The sequence below is a fragment of the Rhincodon typus genome, chromosome 2, assembly GCF_021869965.1.
Source record: "Rhincodon typus isolate 14 chromosome 2, sRhiTyp1.1, whole genome shotgun sequence".
Taxonomy (NCBI): Eukaryota; Metazoa; Chordata; class Chondrichthyes; order Orectolobiformes; family Rhincodontidae; genus Rhincodon; species Rhincodon typus.
In genome coordinates, this window is record NC_063333.1 from 44,778,674 (window position 1) to 44,794,708 (window position 16,035).

A 16,035-nucleotide genomic window follows, 5' to 3' on the forward strand; every position below is an offset into this window, starting at 1 on the left:
TGATGCTGCTTGGCCTGCTGTGTTCATCCAGCTCTACATCTTGTTGTCTCGGAGACTTGAAACCAGAACTGCAGAGTCTCCAGCTCTCGATATCCCCAATGTGGAGGGCTGCTTCCTAACAATTAGCCACGGGCCATGTGCTGGCCTAAAGCCAGAAGCACTCATTTCGCAGGAGAATATGTATTTTTTTAAAGAAAGCTCTGACCTGAATACCATATAGAGTCACACACAGTTATCTATTAATAGGCGAATTGGAGGAATGCATCTTACAGCTGCTGCCAGGACTGACTACACAAATACCAATCAGAGTCACTGGGGATACTTTAACATCTGCCTCCAGGTTGAGTGCAGTGAGGTGATTCGTGTCCTTACTGTCAATCAGTCTTCTGCAACAGGCAATATTGTACGGATGACAAGCCGGCCATCGTTTCATCTTATTACACATCAGACTGGCAATCAAAACCATTCAAAGTTCATTGTCCTTGAGGAACACACCCGTTTTTATTCTTGCAGTCATTGAGAATACTTCAAAGGGGATTTTCATTTAACCCCGTTCGCCAGGAGGGAAAAAAAAGCGTAAGTTTCATTTCGATTTTCGCAGGGTAAGCTAAGGAAAGTCATTATTGTTGACTCATTATGCAGAAGTTGCTGCATTTGAACAAACAAAATAGGAAGTTTGGGCGTAAATTGTAGCTTTTTGGATAATTATTAGAAATGGTTTACTCGAAGTATGGTTGAGATCGGCTGGCATTTTTTTTAGGCACAATCGTTTGCTATAGTATAAAATGGCTAGGACTCAAATATATGCTGGCAATTTCCTGCCGTCTCAATAGTACATGGTCCAATGTAACATTGTGAGAGTGAAGTGATGGGCTGGGATGGAGCATACTCCGTTTGCTTGGAAGAGTGCAGCTTCAACCACTGAAGCGAATTGTGCACCATTATCCAGCTTCCTTCATCACTAGAGCTCTCCAACAAGCACCAAGACATTGCTTGGCTGGTGATGGAAAGGGTATTATTACCTGTGAGATCCCTCGTGCATGCCCAGGCTCTCTGCGCCACCACACACTGCCCTCGAAGCAGCTGCTGGTGGGTTTGAGACTGTCACACATCTCCTTTTGGAATGTACCTTTGCAAAGGACGTCCGCGGAGAGGTGCAGTGGTTTTGTCGGGGTTCATGCCGAGCAGCTCCATGACGCAGGAGCCTGTGCTGTGGGATGTACACCGAGACAAACATCGACTGTGCATGGAGGATTGACTAATAAGGTGAAAGACTGTCTTTGGTCTGCCCAAAACATGTTGGTCTTCCAGAACAAGAAGTTGACCCTGACTGAGTGTTGCAGACTGGCACATTCCAAGGCCCAGGACTACGTGCTGAGGGACACACTAAAGCTCAGGGCAGCTGCCACCAAAGCGCAGCAGGGAAAGACCACCCTCTAAGGTCTTTCTGCTGAAGTTAAATGGGGTGTGTTCACTTATTGTAGAATCATCATAGAATCCCTACAGTGTGGAAACAGGCCCTTCAGCCCAACAAGTCCACACCAAACCTCAGAGCATCCCACCCAGACCCATCCCCCTGTAACCCACACATCCTTGAACACTGTGGATAATTTAGCATGGCCAGTCCACCTAGCCTGCACATCTTTGGACTGTGGGAGGAAACCGGAGCACCCGGAGGAAACCCACGCAGACACGGGGAGAATGTGCAAACTCCACACAGACAGTCGTCCAAGGGTGGAATTGAACCCAGGTTCCTGGCGCTGTGAAGTAGCAGTACTAACCACTGAGCCACCGTGCCGCCCTGTTGTACCACCACGCCCCCACTCCTAGTGTCTCAAATGTATGTAAGTATAGTCTCGTACAAGTAAGAGATGTCTTTGAGATCAAGTTCCTTAAGATGCTTTACCCCAGCATCTGTGAAGAGAAATCAGAATTAATTTTTCTGGTCCAGTGCCCCTTCCTCAGAGGTCTGAACCAAACTGTTAACTCTGATTTCTCTCCACAGACGCTGCCAGACCCGCTGAGTGTTTCCAGCAGTTTCTGTTTTTGTTTCTGATTTCCAGCATCTACAGTTCTTTTGGGTTTATTTTAAAGAAATGCCTTTGGTTTGTTTGGATAGTGTCAAACTCCAAAGCTTGTTTGTTTGTTTGTTTCTTCATATGCTACTGTATAGAACCGAATTGCTTTAGGGACAATGTATATAAAGATATTTGAGGAATAAGGTATATTTTGGAAATTAAAAAAATTATCCATTCAGTTTGATCTGCACACTACACGTCGTCTTAAACAGTCACTCGCTCCATCTCTGGGGCATCCGTTCCTACCTTCACAAGATATACCGCTGCAGTTTTCAATAGCTTCACAATCTCTACCATTTGGAAAAATAAAGGCAGCCGACAGCATTGCTTGTAAGTTCCCCTCCAAGGCACTCACCATCCTGATTTGAAACTCTGATTCATTTTTGCTGGGTAAAAGTCCTGGAACTGCCTTCCCACCAACTCTGTACAGATGCTTGTATTGTATAGAATGCAGCAGCCCAAGGTGGGTCACTAATCACTGAAGAACAATAAGGAATGGAGAATGAAAATGCCACGGATGAATAAAAAAGAGCTGTGCATTCAGTCATCGACACCATCTTGCATGTATATATAACTGGGGTAAAGCATCTTGAGGAACTTGATCTCAGTTGAGAATTTCAGTGAATAACCAGATGATAAGTGATATTTACAGATTTATAAAAAATATTAATAATGCAAATTCATTGTGAGCAACCTTGCCTGCTGTCAATGCACCTGCAGATATTTAAGAAATGCAGCCATTGGGAGATGCATGAGTCCTCTCTTATGGGATGATCTCTATTTTGAGTATACACGAGTATACATTGAGTATTTTGAGGTGTGAGGGCTCATGACATTGTAGATAAGTTTGGAGGGGAAATGTATGCAAATGATTTACAACAAATACGACCAATTGGGCCATCTAGCCTATTTCATCAAGTCAAGGTGTAAGTTCTGATTATGGTGATCGCTGTATCACCATTCACCTCCCCAGGCTGGCCAAAGAATTACCTGGGAGAGGTAAATTAGAAAATCAATACAGGCCAATTCTAGTGAATCAAATGGGGACAGTTACTTCTCAACATTTCTGCTAAGATGGTGGCAGAGTGGGGTACCTAGGTTGGATCTCGTCCGCTCCAGTGGCTTTTCTTTCTTCTTTTTCTCACTTTTATTTCTTTCTTCTTTTAAAATTTTTCTTTCTTCTTACCTTCTGAAGGTAGCTGCGGCGATGGCAGCAGCTGGGGGCCCAGAGCAGGGACTTTGGCAGTCAGCCACTGGGAAGTTGGTGTGCCCCGGCCAGAACTCTGTTGGTCGGCACCATTGTGGAAGCGGCTGGTGGCCTGGAGCAGCTCCAGAGTGGGACTCAGGCAGCCTATGGCAATGTGACCATTGAGTTCTGATCGTGGTCAGCAGCAAGACGGCTGCGTGGAGGTGTGGTGGTCGAGAGATTGAGCCCAGCGCAGGACAGAGATCAAACCCGCATGGGAGAGAGATCTAGCCCTTGTGGGGAAAGGCCAGTGCGGAGTGACTGCAGGTCCATGGCTAAAGAAGGACTGTAATTTGTAACCTTTAACTTTATTTCGTATTTACTACTTTATACTGACAAGAACTGTAATATTGAACTTTTAACATTGCTTTATCTTCCCAAGATTTTGTACCTAGATACCTTGTACCTAAGACGGCACCATGAATAGTGACATTGTAAACTTTTCGCTGTACTTGAGTACAGGTGACAGTAAAACCTAATTCTCATTCAAATATAGTGTGCAAATAGTTCTTTGCATGCATGGTAAAGCACATTGTAAATGATATGCAAAAAGAAAAAGGCAGTTTTACACAGGAAACTACTCCCAAACAAATGGGCAAAACTGAATAAAACAAGAGAACCTTTGAATGTTGATTTTTCCCATTTTGCAAGTTTTACCGTTTAAATTTAGATGTTGAATTCCTGCCCGTTCTGCTTATGTATGGTGTACAGGCCAAAATTTGTAAAGTGATTAATTAAATCCGTTGGGGCTAGAGAGTGGAGGTGCGCTCCAGATTTGCTAAGGAACAAATAGATTTTCTATATTATTTTGCAAGGTTCTCTTCCAGTATGCTTTTTAATTCTTTAATTGTGCACTAACATATTTTAAGTTGTTTGATGAAGTGGTTCCATTCTCCAGCAGGTAAAGAGATGCCAAACCAATATATGAAAGGAAGCACGAACGAGACCGACAACAAAGAAGATGATGTTCCTACTGATGGAAAAGTTGAGAAAAACAGGTGAGAACCTCCACGTGAAAGATTATGGAGATTTAATTCCACCAGTTATGCAGTTACATCAATCACATGCAGTTATTATGCATTTTTATTTAATATGGTGATTGCATGACAAAGTATTCAATTAACCAAATCACTGACACGTTGAATTTTTATTGCAACATCTTTTCCATAAAATAATATCTTACTCAAGCTGTACTTTGTAACTGATCAGCTTACTAATGTAGTTTCATAATAATAAATATGTACAAAACTGATACACACGAATTCTGGTCTGTGATTTTGTGATTCTACGTGATCAGAATTCTCAATTTGTTTTTTGGTGTAAAATGACCTCAGCTATTTGTCCAATGTAATTTGTACTTTTACAAAATATTTTAGGAGCACCTATTGAAATAAGAAGTCAGCTTTATACATTTTCTGAAACTTTTGGTTGACTAATAAGATGAAATCTAATCTTATTTGTCAACAATGTTGAAAATTATGGGAAAAATAAAAATTAGGATAATTATGCCACAATTTATAATTATGAATTAAAAAGTGCTTTGATTTTGCATTAACTTCATCTTCCTTTAATGCAAAACACATGGTTGTGGCTGATTGTATAACACAATTGTTTTAATACTATTTTTAGAAACATAAAACAGGAAAGGATTCTCACAGAATATAATTTGTTAATTTATAGTGAAACAAAAGAAAAGGAGAAGAAGCCTAAAATGGTCAGCCCACTGGCTTTGGTAAGAGACATTTCCATGACTTTCCAAACATACTATATTTTTAGGACCCGATGAAGTGCTAAATATTATCAAAAGGGCCAAAATGCAGTCTTCATGAAGTGTACCCTGCACCTGAAAGAGTACTTACATGACAATGTTATCTCTTATGTAACCTTGAACTCTCGAATAAGAAAGTGTTATTACATGGATAGTTACCTCACATCAGGTGCCTCTTCCAAATTTGTGAAACACAAATTGGGTAATTATTCAGTTATGATTCCTGTTTTGTCAGCAACCATGACTGTTGAACTTTCTGTGAATTGTTACTTCAACCCTAGCCTCTTTTTTTACTATAATCATTCCATTATTGTTTCTTTGTTAGCAAAAGAAAGTGCTGTTAGGAACCTTCTATCTATATGAGTTGATAGATATACTGTAAATTCCTTGGAACTGGGATTTTTAAAATAAACCATTTATAGGATGAGGCCATTGCTGGCTAGGCCAGCATTTATTGCCCATCCCAGAGAGCAGTTAAGAGTCAACCACATTGCTGTGTGTCTGGAGTCACATGTTGGCCAGCAGTTTCCTTCCTTAAAGCATATTAGTGAACCAGATTTTTTTATTTGATGGTCACCATTAGACTCTTAGTTCCAGATTTTTATTGAATTCAGCTTCCACAATTAGCCATGGTGGAATTTGAACCTGGGTTCCTAGGACATTGTCAGGGTCTCTGGAATAATAGTCTAGCGATAATGCCACTAAACCATTGCCACCCCCAACTTTTCACATGATACACTTTTGCTGATGGCTGAAGAAATTAATCTGTGAGAGGGAAGTCCTGTTGTAAGTGCAGCATTAAAAATGACTACCAGTTGCTACTGCAGTTTATTGTTTCCTCTTGCCAAGCTGTTGTAGACATTGATGGTAACTAATGGTCTGGGAACATTGCTGGCCTACAAAGTGATGCTGCCTTTTCTGTGCTGTTGGCTAATGTCTCCCACATGTGAAAATCGATTGTGGTTTTTTTTTGGCCTTCGTATTAGGCCCGTAAGCTTGTTTGAAGTAGAACTTTGAGCAGCCTACCTGTCTTCTGGCTCTGGTTACCTCGCCTTGCAATATGTCCTTGGAACTGCATCTTCCTTCCATTCTGCCAACATGCCCAAGCTAATGAAGCCACCTCTTTGTGATGAGTGCTAGCATGCTTGGGAGACCTGCCTTTTGAGAAAACTGTGTAGCGTTCATGATTTTATCCTTCCTTGCGATGCCGCAAACATTAAAAATAAAAATTCTTTTCTTGATAGCTGTAAGTTGTCTAGGCTTCACAGCCATACAACAAGGTGCTGAGAACGCAGGTCATGTAAACCAAGATGTTGGACCTTGGTGCCTGACCTAGTATGCATGTTACCTCCTTTGTCAGCTGGAAAGGCTTGGAAAAGACAATACCAAAGTAGGTGAAGGGGCTAAAGGACATAGCCCTGTTTTGCTCCATTCATCATCCTGAAATTGTCAAAAGTGGTGCTGTCACAATATACGTTACAGTGCACTTTTTTGATGAAAGGAATGGATATGACTAAGGAGCATTGCTGGACAGCCAATTTTCTCCACTATTACCAGCTTCTCATTGTAATCATCCCAGTGTTGTTTCTTTGTTAACATAAGAAACTACAATACAAAATTCTTCATCTCTCTAGACTGAGCATAGATTGCAAAAATATGTGTACTTAACACTGTGCCTAATTCTGGTTTCTGGGAGTAATTTACGTTTGACTGTTTTCTTTCTAATTTGGAATAGTCTTTATTTTCTTCTTGCGGTCACTGAAAGTTTTCTTTCCGACAATTTTAGTTGTGCTTTATTTTGCTGTACACTTTGCTTTTACCTTTCTAATTCTTTTTAATTTTATTTACAGTTCTTCCTTTGTAGATCCAGCTACCAACTTCCCTAATTGTGTTTTAAGATTAATTGCTGCAAACAAATGTCTATTGCCTTTTGAAGGTCAAAGTTTTCTTCGCAGAAAAAAGTCTGCATCTTGTTTCCTGTGATGTAGACTACAATTCTACGTTTGACATGGTAATACAGGATGCTGCATACTTGCAGGCTTACTCCATGTTTTCAAGTCCTTTGCAAATTAGTAAATCAGCTATTTTGGCTTTTGAATTGAACTTGTATATATGAATGTCTAACATAAGTTGCATTTTCTCTGGCATGGAATGATCTTTAAATTTATTTGTTCAATAGTTTGCTTTCTCTTGTTTTTGGATATCGTTCCCAAGAGGCTTCAATTCTTCTTCTGTAAACATGAACAATAAAGTGTTGAGAGTCCTGAATACTCTTTTATCCCTTGAATACTCAGGTGTAGTACTATTTGTAGCACCAATAAGTAGTTCAACCTGCCAGTCTCCCTTTAAGCAAAATTCAAATGCTCAAGAATATTTTAGCTTTTAAAATTTTTTGGAAATAATAATATGTTTAGAAATAACGCTTGTGCTTTTGCTTCAGTTCATATTGTAGTCAAACAAGTTAGCCCACTGTTTCCAACTTTATATGTTCCCTTCCAACTTCACATGCTCCATTGGCTTTACTCATTTTTGGCGTTTTCAATCTGACACCATTTAATTGAAGACCGCAGAATGGTTTACTTAAGTGAAAGCACTTAGAAGTATTCAGTATTCTCTCATAAAACAAGCAATCAGCTTTCAACAAGACAGTGGTAAAGAGTTTCCTGTTAAACTATCAGATGTACCTCAGTTATGAAAGGTGTACTAAGGGGAGAAATCTCTAACACTAGACATGCATGTACTGCCACACATATCACATTGAAAGGCACGTGACTTGGATAGATAGAGTTGCTCTATGAAAGACCATAATCAATGACAATATGACATAGTGAATTGTCAGGATCACTTCTGCCTTTGGCAAACTCAGGCAGAGATTCTGCCATGCCTCTGGCAGTCAGGCCTAGCAACCTCACAATCTCAAACTTGTGGGAATCGTGCTGTCATTTGTGGTTTGCCAGAGGCTGTCTTTTCCAGGTGTTGGGCAATATTGCTAGATATCACAGTGGTATTCAAGATGACTCTATAGCATTTCATCTGCACAATATAGAAGACAGATTTGGGAATCCTCCAATTAGCTACATGAACACCATGTTTAGACTAAAACAATGAGCTCTTTGATTACAGCCTTAGTTCCAGTTATAATGAGGGTATGGGTTTTGGCAACTTTTCTATCTCTAATGACATTGTATTGGAAAGGTGTTACTGCACCAAAATGCAGAATTGCCAAGAAAATAATCTCAGGATAACTACCTGAGGAATGGGCAAATTGGCATGGAGAAATAACTAGAGGAGTTAAAGAGTTGTGGGAGGAATGGATTTCAGTTCATGGGGCACAGCACCAGTGCTGGGGTAGAAGGGAGCTATTCCAGTTGGACACCCTTCACATAAACGAACAATGCTGAGACCAGTGTTCAACCGAATCGAATAACTAGGGCTATGGCGAGCGTTTTAAATTACCTGGTGAGGTCAGGGAGAAGTTTCGGGCAGGGGAAACATAATTATAAAGCGAAAGGATATGACGGCATTTCAGGGCAAATGTTTTGATAGTGGTACGCAGAGTGAGACAAAAAGGGACGGTGAAGTCAAGCATAAAAAAAGCAGCAAATGAGATTAATTAACTCAACAAATAGAGATGCATTGGTATGGTCTTACAGCCATTATGGAGGCATCGTTACAAAGAGATCGTAGCTGGCAGCTAAATATTTAGGTGTATGTATCCTTTTGAGAGTTGGCATTAATATATTGGCAAGAAATGATCTTGGATCTGGTGACATAGAATCAGTATGGGTGAAGGGAAGAAAACACTAGTGCGAGTAGTCTTTGGGCCCTTAACAGTAACTGTAGGATAGAGAATAAATCAGAAGATAATGAGGTCAAAACAAGAAGACAGTTTGTTAATTGTTCATGACTTTAATCTTCATGTAGATTGGGAAAATCAAATCCATGAGGAAGAATTCATAGACTGTATTCAGGATAATTTCCTGGAACACTATGTCGTGGATCCAACCAGGGATTAGCTATTTTGGATATGGCGATTGACAATGAGGCACGTTTAATAAATAATCTTATTCAAATCTCCCTTCAGCTTCCTCTGTTTAAAGGAGAGCAAACCCAGTCTATCTAATCTTTCTTCGCAGCTACATTTTTTCCTAGGCAACGTTCTTGTTGATATCCCTGTACCCTGTTTAGTACAATTACGTGCTTTCTGTAATGAGGTGATCACAATTGCTGCATACTGAAGTTGTTGTCTATCTAATGACTTGCACAGTTCCAACGTAATATCACTTCTCTTATATCCTAAACCTCGGATAATGAAGGAAAGGATCCCATATGCAGAATAAGAGATCATGGAGGGAATAGTGACCATAATGTGGTAGAATTTAGATTCAGTTTGTTTGAATTGGAGACAACTGTGCTAAATTTAAATAAGGGTAATTACATAAAGGATGAGGGCAGAGTTGACTGGAGTGGACTGGGAAAGGAGCTTAGTGGAAAAGACAGTTGATAAACAATGACAGATATTAAAAAAGCACAATTCATGACTCACAGCAAAGATCTATCCTATTGAGGAAGAAGAATTCTAGGAAGGGGATAAATTAACCATTTTAACCAAGGACGTTTAAGGATAATATCAAAAATTGAAAGAACTATCATACAATGGGTCGATGTTTAGTAGCAAATAAGAGGATTGGAAAAGTTTTAAAAGCAATAAAAGATGACTGGAAAAAAGGGAGAAAATAAACAAAGACAAACTAGCAAGTAACATCAAAATGGATGGTAAGAGCTTCTTTAAATATATGAAAAGTAAGAGAGAGTCAACAAGTGAACATAGGTACATTAGAGAACAAGATTAGTGAAATAATAACAGGAAGCCAAGAAAAAGCAGAAGAGTTGAACACATACTTTGCATGAGTCCTCATGGTAGAGGATACCAGTGGCATTCCGAAAATAGTAAATAATGAAGGGGCTAAAGCAATGGGGTGATGGAAAAAGACACAAAAAGTGCTATGGAAATTAATGGGGCTAAAGACCGATAGGTTCCCTGGACTTGATGAGATAGATTCTAGGTGTTTAAAGGAAGTAATTGTGAAGAGATAGTGAATGCACTAGTAGTAATCTTCCAAGAATCCTTGGAGTCTGGAAAAGTCCCAGAAGATTGGAAAATTGCCAATCTTACACTCTTATTTAAAAAAAGGAGGTAGACAAAAACAGCTAACTATTGGACAGTTAGGTTAACATCTGTGGAGAGAAATCAGAGCTAACATTTTGGGTTGAGTGACCCTTTCAATGGATGCTGCCAGACTTGCTGAGCTTTCCCAGCAATTTCAGTTTTTGATGCTGATTTACAGTATCCGCAGTTCTTTCAGTTTTTATTTAGGTTAAAATCTGTCATTTGGGAAAATATTTGAGTCCTTATAAAAGACGTAGAAACACATAATATAATCAAGCAGTGTCAGTGTGGCTTCATGAGGGCAAATGATGCCTGACCAAATTTTTAGAGTTCTTTGAGGAGGTAACAAGCAGGGTAAATAAGGCGGAACCAGGGATGTAATATATTTGGAATTCCAAAGGCATTTATGTAAGTACTGCACACAAGGCTGCTTAATATGATAAGAGCCCATAGTGTTGGGGTAGTACACTAACATGGATAGAGGATCGGCTAACCAACAGAAAATAGAGACTTGGGAAAATGGACACGTTTTCAGGATTTCAACTTGTTACTAGAGGAGTGCCATAGGGATCAGTACTGGGGCCACAAATATGTGCTATTGCCAAGTTTCCAGATGACTCAAAAATAAACAGGAAGGCAAGCAGTGAAAAAGCCGCAACGTATCTATAGAGAAATATAGAAAGGTTAAGTGAATTGGTAAAGACATGACAGATGGAAAATAATATCGGAAATTGTGAGGTTATGTGTTTTGGCAAGTTCAGTAAAGGAGCTGTGTATTATTTAAATCGAGAAGGAATGAAGAAAGCTGCATTGCAGAGATTTGAAGATTTTAGTGGATGAATGACAAAAAGCTTGCGTTTAAATTTGTAGGAAAATAGGGAAGGCATATGGAATGGAATTTATTTCAAAGGGAATGCAGAATAAATTAGGGAGGCCTTGCTGAAACTACACAAGGCACCAGTCCGACTACAGCTGCAATACCGTAAACAGTTTTGGTCCCATTATGTAAGGAAGGACTGACTGACATTGGAGGCAGCCCAGAGAAGGGTCACTAGATTGATCTCAGGCATGGAGAGGTTGAGCAGGTTGGTCTTCTACTCATTTAAGTTTAGAAGAATAAGAGTGACCTTATTAAAATGTATAAAATTCTTAGATGGCTTGACAGGATACACGTGGAGAGGCTGTTTCCCGTTTTGGGAGAGTCGAGAACTAGAGGGAAAAAGCTCGGAGTAAGGGATCATCCATTTAAGACAGCAATGAGGAGGAATTTCTTCTATGAGAGGGTAATGATCTTTGGAATTCTTTACTGCAGAGGGCTGTCAAGGCTGGGTTAGTACGTATAAGCAAGGCCGAGATAGACAGATTTTTAATCGGTAGAGGAATCAAAGGTTACAGGGGAAAAGCAGGAGTGTGGAGTTGATGATTATCAGATCAGCCATTATCTCATTGAGTGTTGGAGTGGATACGATGGGTCAAGTTAATTATTTCTTCTCCTGCATTCTATGGTCTCTGCTGTTGAGTGGTCATTGGTGGTGTCAGTGGAACTGATCAAGTTGCTGATTGTGATAAACAACCCGCCTGTTCGACCTGTTTGTTTCCTCTCCACCTATCCTCTCCTCTATCCCTCTTCTATCCGCCTCCCACTCTCTCCCTATTTATTTCAGAACCCCCTTCCCCTCCCCCTTTTCTGATGAAGGGTCTAGGCCCGAAACGTCAGTCTCTCTGCTCCTATGATGCTGCTTGGCCTGCTGTGTTCATCCAGCCCTGCACCTTGTTGTCTTGCACATCATTGTAGTGACTTTTGTTAGCAGACTAAGCCCTCATTCCTGCCACAATCCCTGCTTGAGTTTGCCAAAGGCAGAGGTGATTTATCAATCCAGAGTTGCATTTCATAGATTATGATCTTTGTTGAAAGAATGATCATGGATGAATGCACTTTTACTATAACCATGATTTTAGCCTGTTTTAAATTGATGATAAGGCTCTGCAAAGTGGTTGAATGCGCATGAGTAATGTGTCAGCATGTGGCAAGAACTAAAGTGAACTGGACAATCATAAAAATACTGTATTTACAGGCTAACATAGCGCTATTCCTACAGGAAGGTACAATCATTTGGAAAACTACAGATGACTGTTGTTACTTCTATCAATCAATCCTATGCATTTTCAGAGCAGCCATGATCTAATTGAATTGCAGAATACAAAATCAGCCAGAGTTTGTAGAATTGGTTATTTCTGTAATGTGTGAAAATCAGACCAATTCTTAATTACTGTACATCATGCAAACTGTGACATGCTAGGTTTGGGTTGTTTCTGAAGGACATTCCAGTATCATATAGCGCTGTCAATTGGTGACACATGCAACTTCCATTGGAGAATTGAACTATGTTTGCCGAGGCAAGATTATTTTACCATGGAAACGTTCATGCCAGTGAAACAGCGTGGCAGAACTCTTTGACATTCGAACTTCCCTGATCCGAGCTTTCTGCAGTTATTTTGTTTCTCTTAAAATATCAGTTTTGAAAATTTGCTGGAATGCCTACAAATTACCGTGGCATCCAAAAAAGGGCCATGTCTGTGAGCCTTTTAAAGATCCTTCCAATTGAATGTCTGCCATAATGTCCCATTTCATTTGATGTCTCCTCATTTAGCAAAATGGAACTGCATTTTCTCCTCCGCTTTGCAGATATTCTTTGAAAGCTGCTTCACATTTTCTCTACAACGTCCATTGATTATCTACCAAAACAGTTGGACCGTTTTCTACGAATGAATAATTTTTAAAAATCCTGCAAGTATTGTGACAAGAAAAAGTAAACAGTAATGTGATATGTCAGTTTTGTCTCCTTCCAATCTGGAAAAGTAGAGGAACCTTATGCTTAAGCAATTCATGCTGATGACTTGTATGATTTTCGCAAGCTAAGCTTCAGCAATGATCCAACACACAAGTGGGAGAACATAAGCATTGGAGACAGTACAGGCAATCTTCATTAAATTGATCCCTGGGATGAGTAAATTTGGTCTGTATCCTTGAGAGTTTAAGACAGTGAGAGGTTCTCTCATTGAAACATAGATTATTCTGAAGAGGCTTGACAGAGTGGACATTGAGAGGTTATTTTCCCAAGGTGGGACATCTAGACGATAGTGGGTACAGTATCAGGGGACGGAGTGATTAATTAGGGCTAAGACAATGAGAAATTTCTTGACTAAAAGGATATTGAATCTTTGGAATTCTCTAACCTGGTAGATAATGGATACTGCTTTGTTAAATATAGTTAAGGCTGAAATAGATTCTTAGGCTGTTAGTGAATCAAAGGGTACGTGAACAGTTGGATAAGTAGGTTTGAGGCTGAAGGTCAGCTATGTTTCATAAATATGTGCTTTATATCAAATAAACATTTTTTAAAATCATCAGCTGGAAATCCAAATTAAATTTTTTAAAAACGGAGCTTAAAAGTGACCTGAGCTTGGAGGAAAGATGGTTACCCAATCTTCTTCATTGTACCTTCTACATTCAAATCCAGTGGGTTGGAGGCAGCAAAGATCCATCAAGGATAATGATCAGGAGAATGTGACTAAACCTCATACCCTGGGTGCATTATCAAGACAGCTCACCACCTCTTTCTCCAGGGCAGCAAGCAAGGGCAATAAATACTGTTTCCCTGTTCCGCTGATGCTGCCCGGCCTGCTGTGTTCCTCCGGCTTCACACTTTGTTATCTCTGACTCCAGATTCTGCAGTTCTTGCTATCTCGGCAATAAATACTGGCCTGGCCAGTGAAATCCACATCTCATGAATGAATAAAACAAAAGAATACCCGAGGTATTCGATTGGTGCAAAGGAACAAACCAGCCTAATTAATTGGACATTCAAGAAAGGGTTACCTAGACATGAACGCTATCATGGCTCACTGAGGTAATGTGCTGGAAATCAAGCCCCACTATTCCCAGAGTTGTCACAAATATGCAGATTTGATTAAACCACTGAATTAAGCAATTTTACAGAATATCTAATTCAGATTTTTCAAAAACAAGAAATTAAAAGCAGTTTAATTACAATAAATAGTTATCCAATGGCAAGAAAAAGAAATGAATTGCTAACTTGTAACTTTATATCATAAACTTTGCCCCTTTTAAAAAAAAAAATTATTTTATCCAGATAGACAAAGAGGCAAGAAAAGATGTATAAGAGGTGGGGAAGGAAAACAAAATGTCAGAAGCACTAGTCTGGATCACAGAAATTGAGTTGTTTTCTTTCAGCTTCCTTTTGACTCCTTCCAATTTTGAATGAGGAGGATGTTTCAGGCAATAGTGAAAGTGGTTGAGCATGAGTCTTTGTGGGAGGTGGGGACAGTAATAGAGGTGGAGTGTGTGTCAAGTATCGGAGAGAAGGTAGTGATACTTACTTTGGCAGAGAGGAGAAGGACATTGACCTTCTTCCTACAGTACTATGCATTCCTCCAGGTGGCTGAGACAGCACTGACCTGGGGGGAACCTCAGACTCTGGTGCTGCGGCCTCTCCTCCTGGTCTGGAGGGGAGAGGACATTCAGCCTGTGCGTCACCCCTCCAGCTGGACCTCCAGGTTCCAGCCTATGAAACGGGGTGACAGTTTCTCCGTGGATGCCACATCCAGGACAAATGTTAGGAACCATTGGACTAACAGTGGACCTGGACAAGCACTATGATGGGTGCACGGGATGCCGGTCGTCCTTCAGATATCTGGTGAATGATGTGTTGATCTAGGATTGGAGCATTATAAGATGGGGATAGAATCAGAGGTGAGGGATTGTAGGTTGTCACTGAGGTGCATTTGGTAAGATATAGATACAAATCCTGCTGGGTGAAAATCCCTCCAAAAAACTTGACGCAACTTGTACTAGCCAACAAAACATAAGATTCATCCTTACAGCTCAGTAAAAAATTATGCTATGGTTAGCAATCATTGATTTAAGCAAAGACATTTAAATTGTGAGAGTTGAATTTTGAGAAGCAGATTGCCGTAAACTTTGAATATGTACCTATTCAATGATTAAAACAACAATGTGAATGTGCTAATGTGATTTTGCTTTGAAAAATAACAGCAACTCTTTTTTTTAGTTTCGCTATGCAAGTTGTGCAGACAGACTTCTAATGGTGCTTGGTAGTGTTGCTGCTATAATTCATGGAGCTGGCATGCCTCTCATGGTCATAGTATTTGGGCAGATGACAGACAGCTTCGTCCAGAATGAAATTTTGAAAAACCTAACAGGTAAGTGCTGAACTTTACTAAGAGTGATTACTTTGTTCACATGATGTAACTAGATAGCAGCCTCTTTCTATGCCCTACATGGAAGAGAAAATTACTGAAGTTTTGTTATCCTGTAGTTGTAAAAATGTCCTAACAATGTAATACTCCTGATTAGAGAGGTGCCACTCTGTTACTTGTGATTTAATACATTATTATTTAACCTCAGTGTATACCTATGACACATTTATTTCTCTAGACATTCTGTTATTCTGTGCAACTGATAATTTATTTAAAATTTATTGATGCAACTCCTTATTTTGACATGTCCCGAAGATGCATTAACATTAATGTTGGTTTCATTGTTCGCAGGATTTAAAGTAACTTGTGTTTTATTTTTTGGTTCTTTCGAAATTTGTCGGATATTTTTAGCTATTTTTAGATGACAATGGGAAATGTTTTTATACTGGGATTTCTAGCTACTGTTGTTTTCCATGGTGCTAACAAATGGACTGCCAAGTCTGGTATCACCCTTAAAATTTGTCACATTCTT

The 16,035-nt window shown here is 39.8% G+C and overlaps 1 protein-coding gene across 8 annotated transcripts in view; it reads left to right on the forward strand.

Annotated features, from left to right (window-relative positions):
• The window catches only part of abcb4 (ATP-binding cassette, sub-family B (MDR/TAP), member 4), a 97,418-nt gene that overhangs the window by 2,888 nt on the left and 78,495 nt on the right, over positions 1-16,035 (forward strand). For 4 of the 8 annotated variants that reach the window (XM_048612167.1, XM_048612213.1, XM_048612173.1 and 1 more), the window contains exons 2-4: positions 4,223-4,322; positions 5,005-5,056; positions 15,356-15,506. In XM_048612167.1, coding sequence (XP_048468124.1) covers positions 4,234-4,322; positions 5,005-5,056; positions 15,356-15,506 — 292 coding nt within the window. In that variant the 5' untranslated portion in view covers positions 4,223-4,233. Of the gene's footprint in view, positions 1-373; positions 577-4,222; positions 4,323-5,004; positions 5,057-15,355; positions 15,507-16,035 lie in introns of those variants that run through there. The other 4 variants (XM_048612190.1, XM_048612179.1, XM_048612203.1 and 1 more) reach the window with 2 other exon arrangements.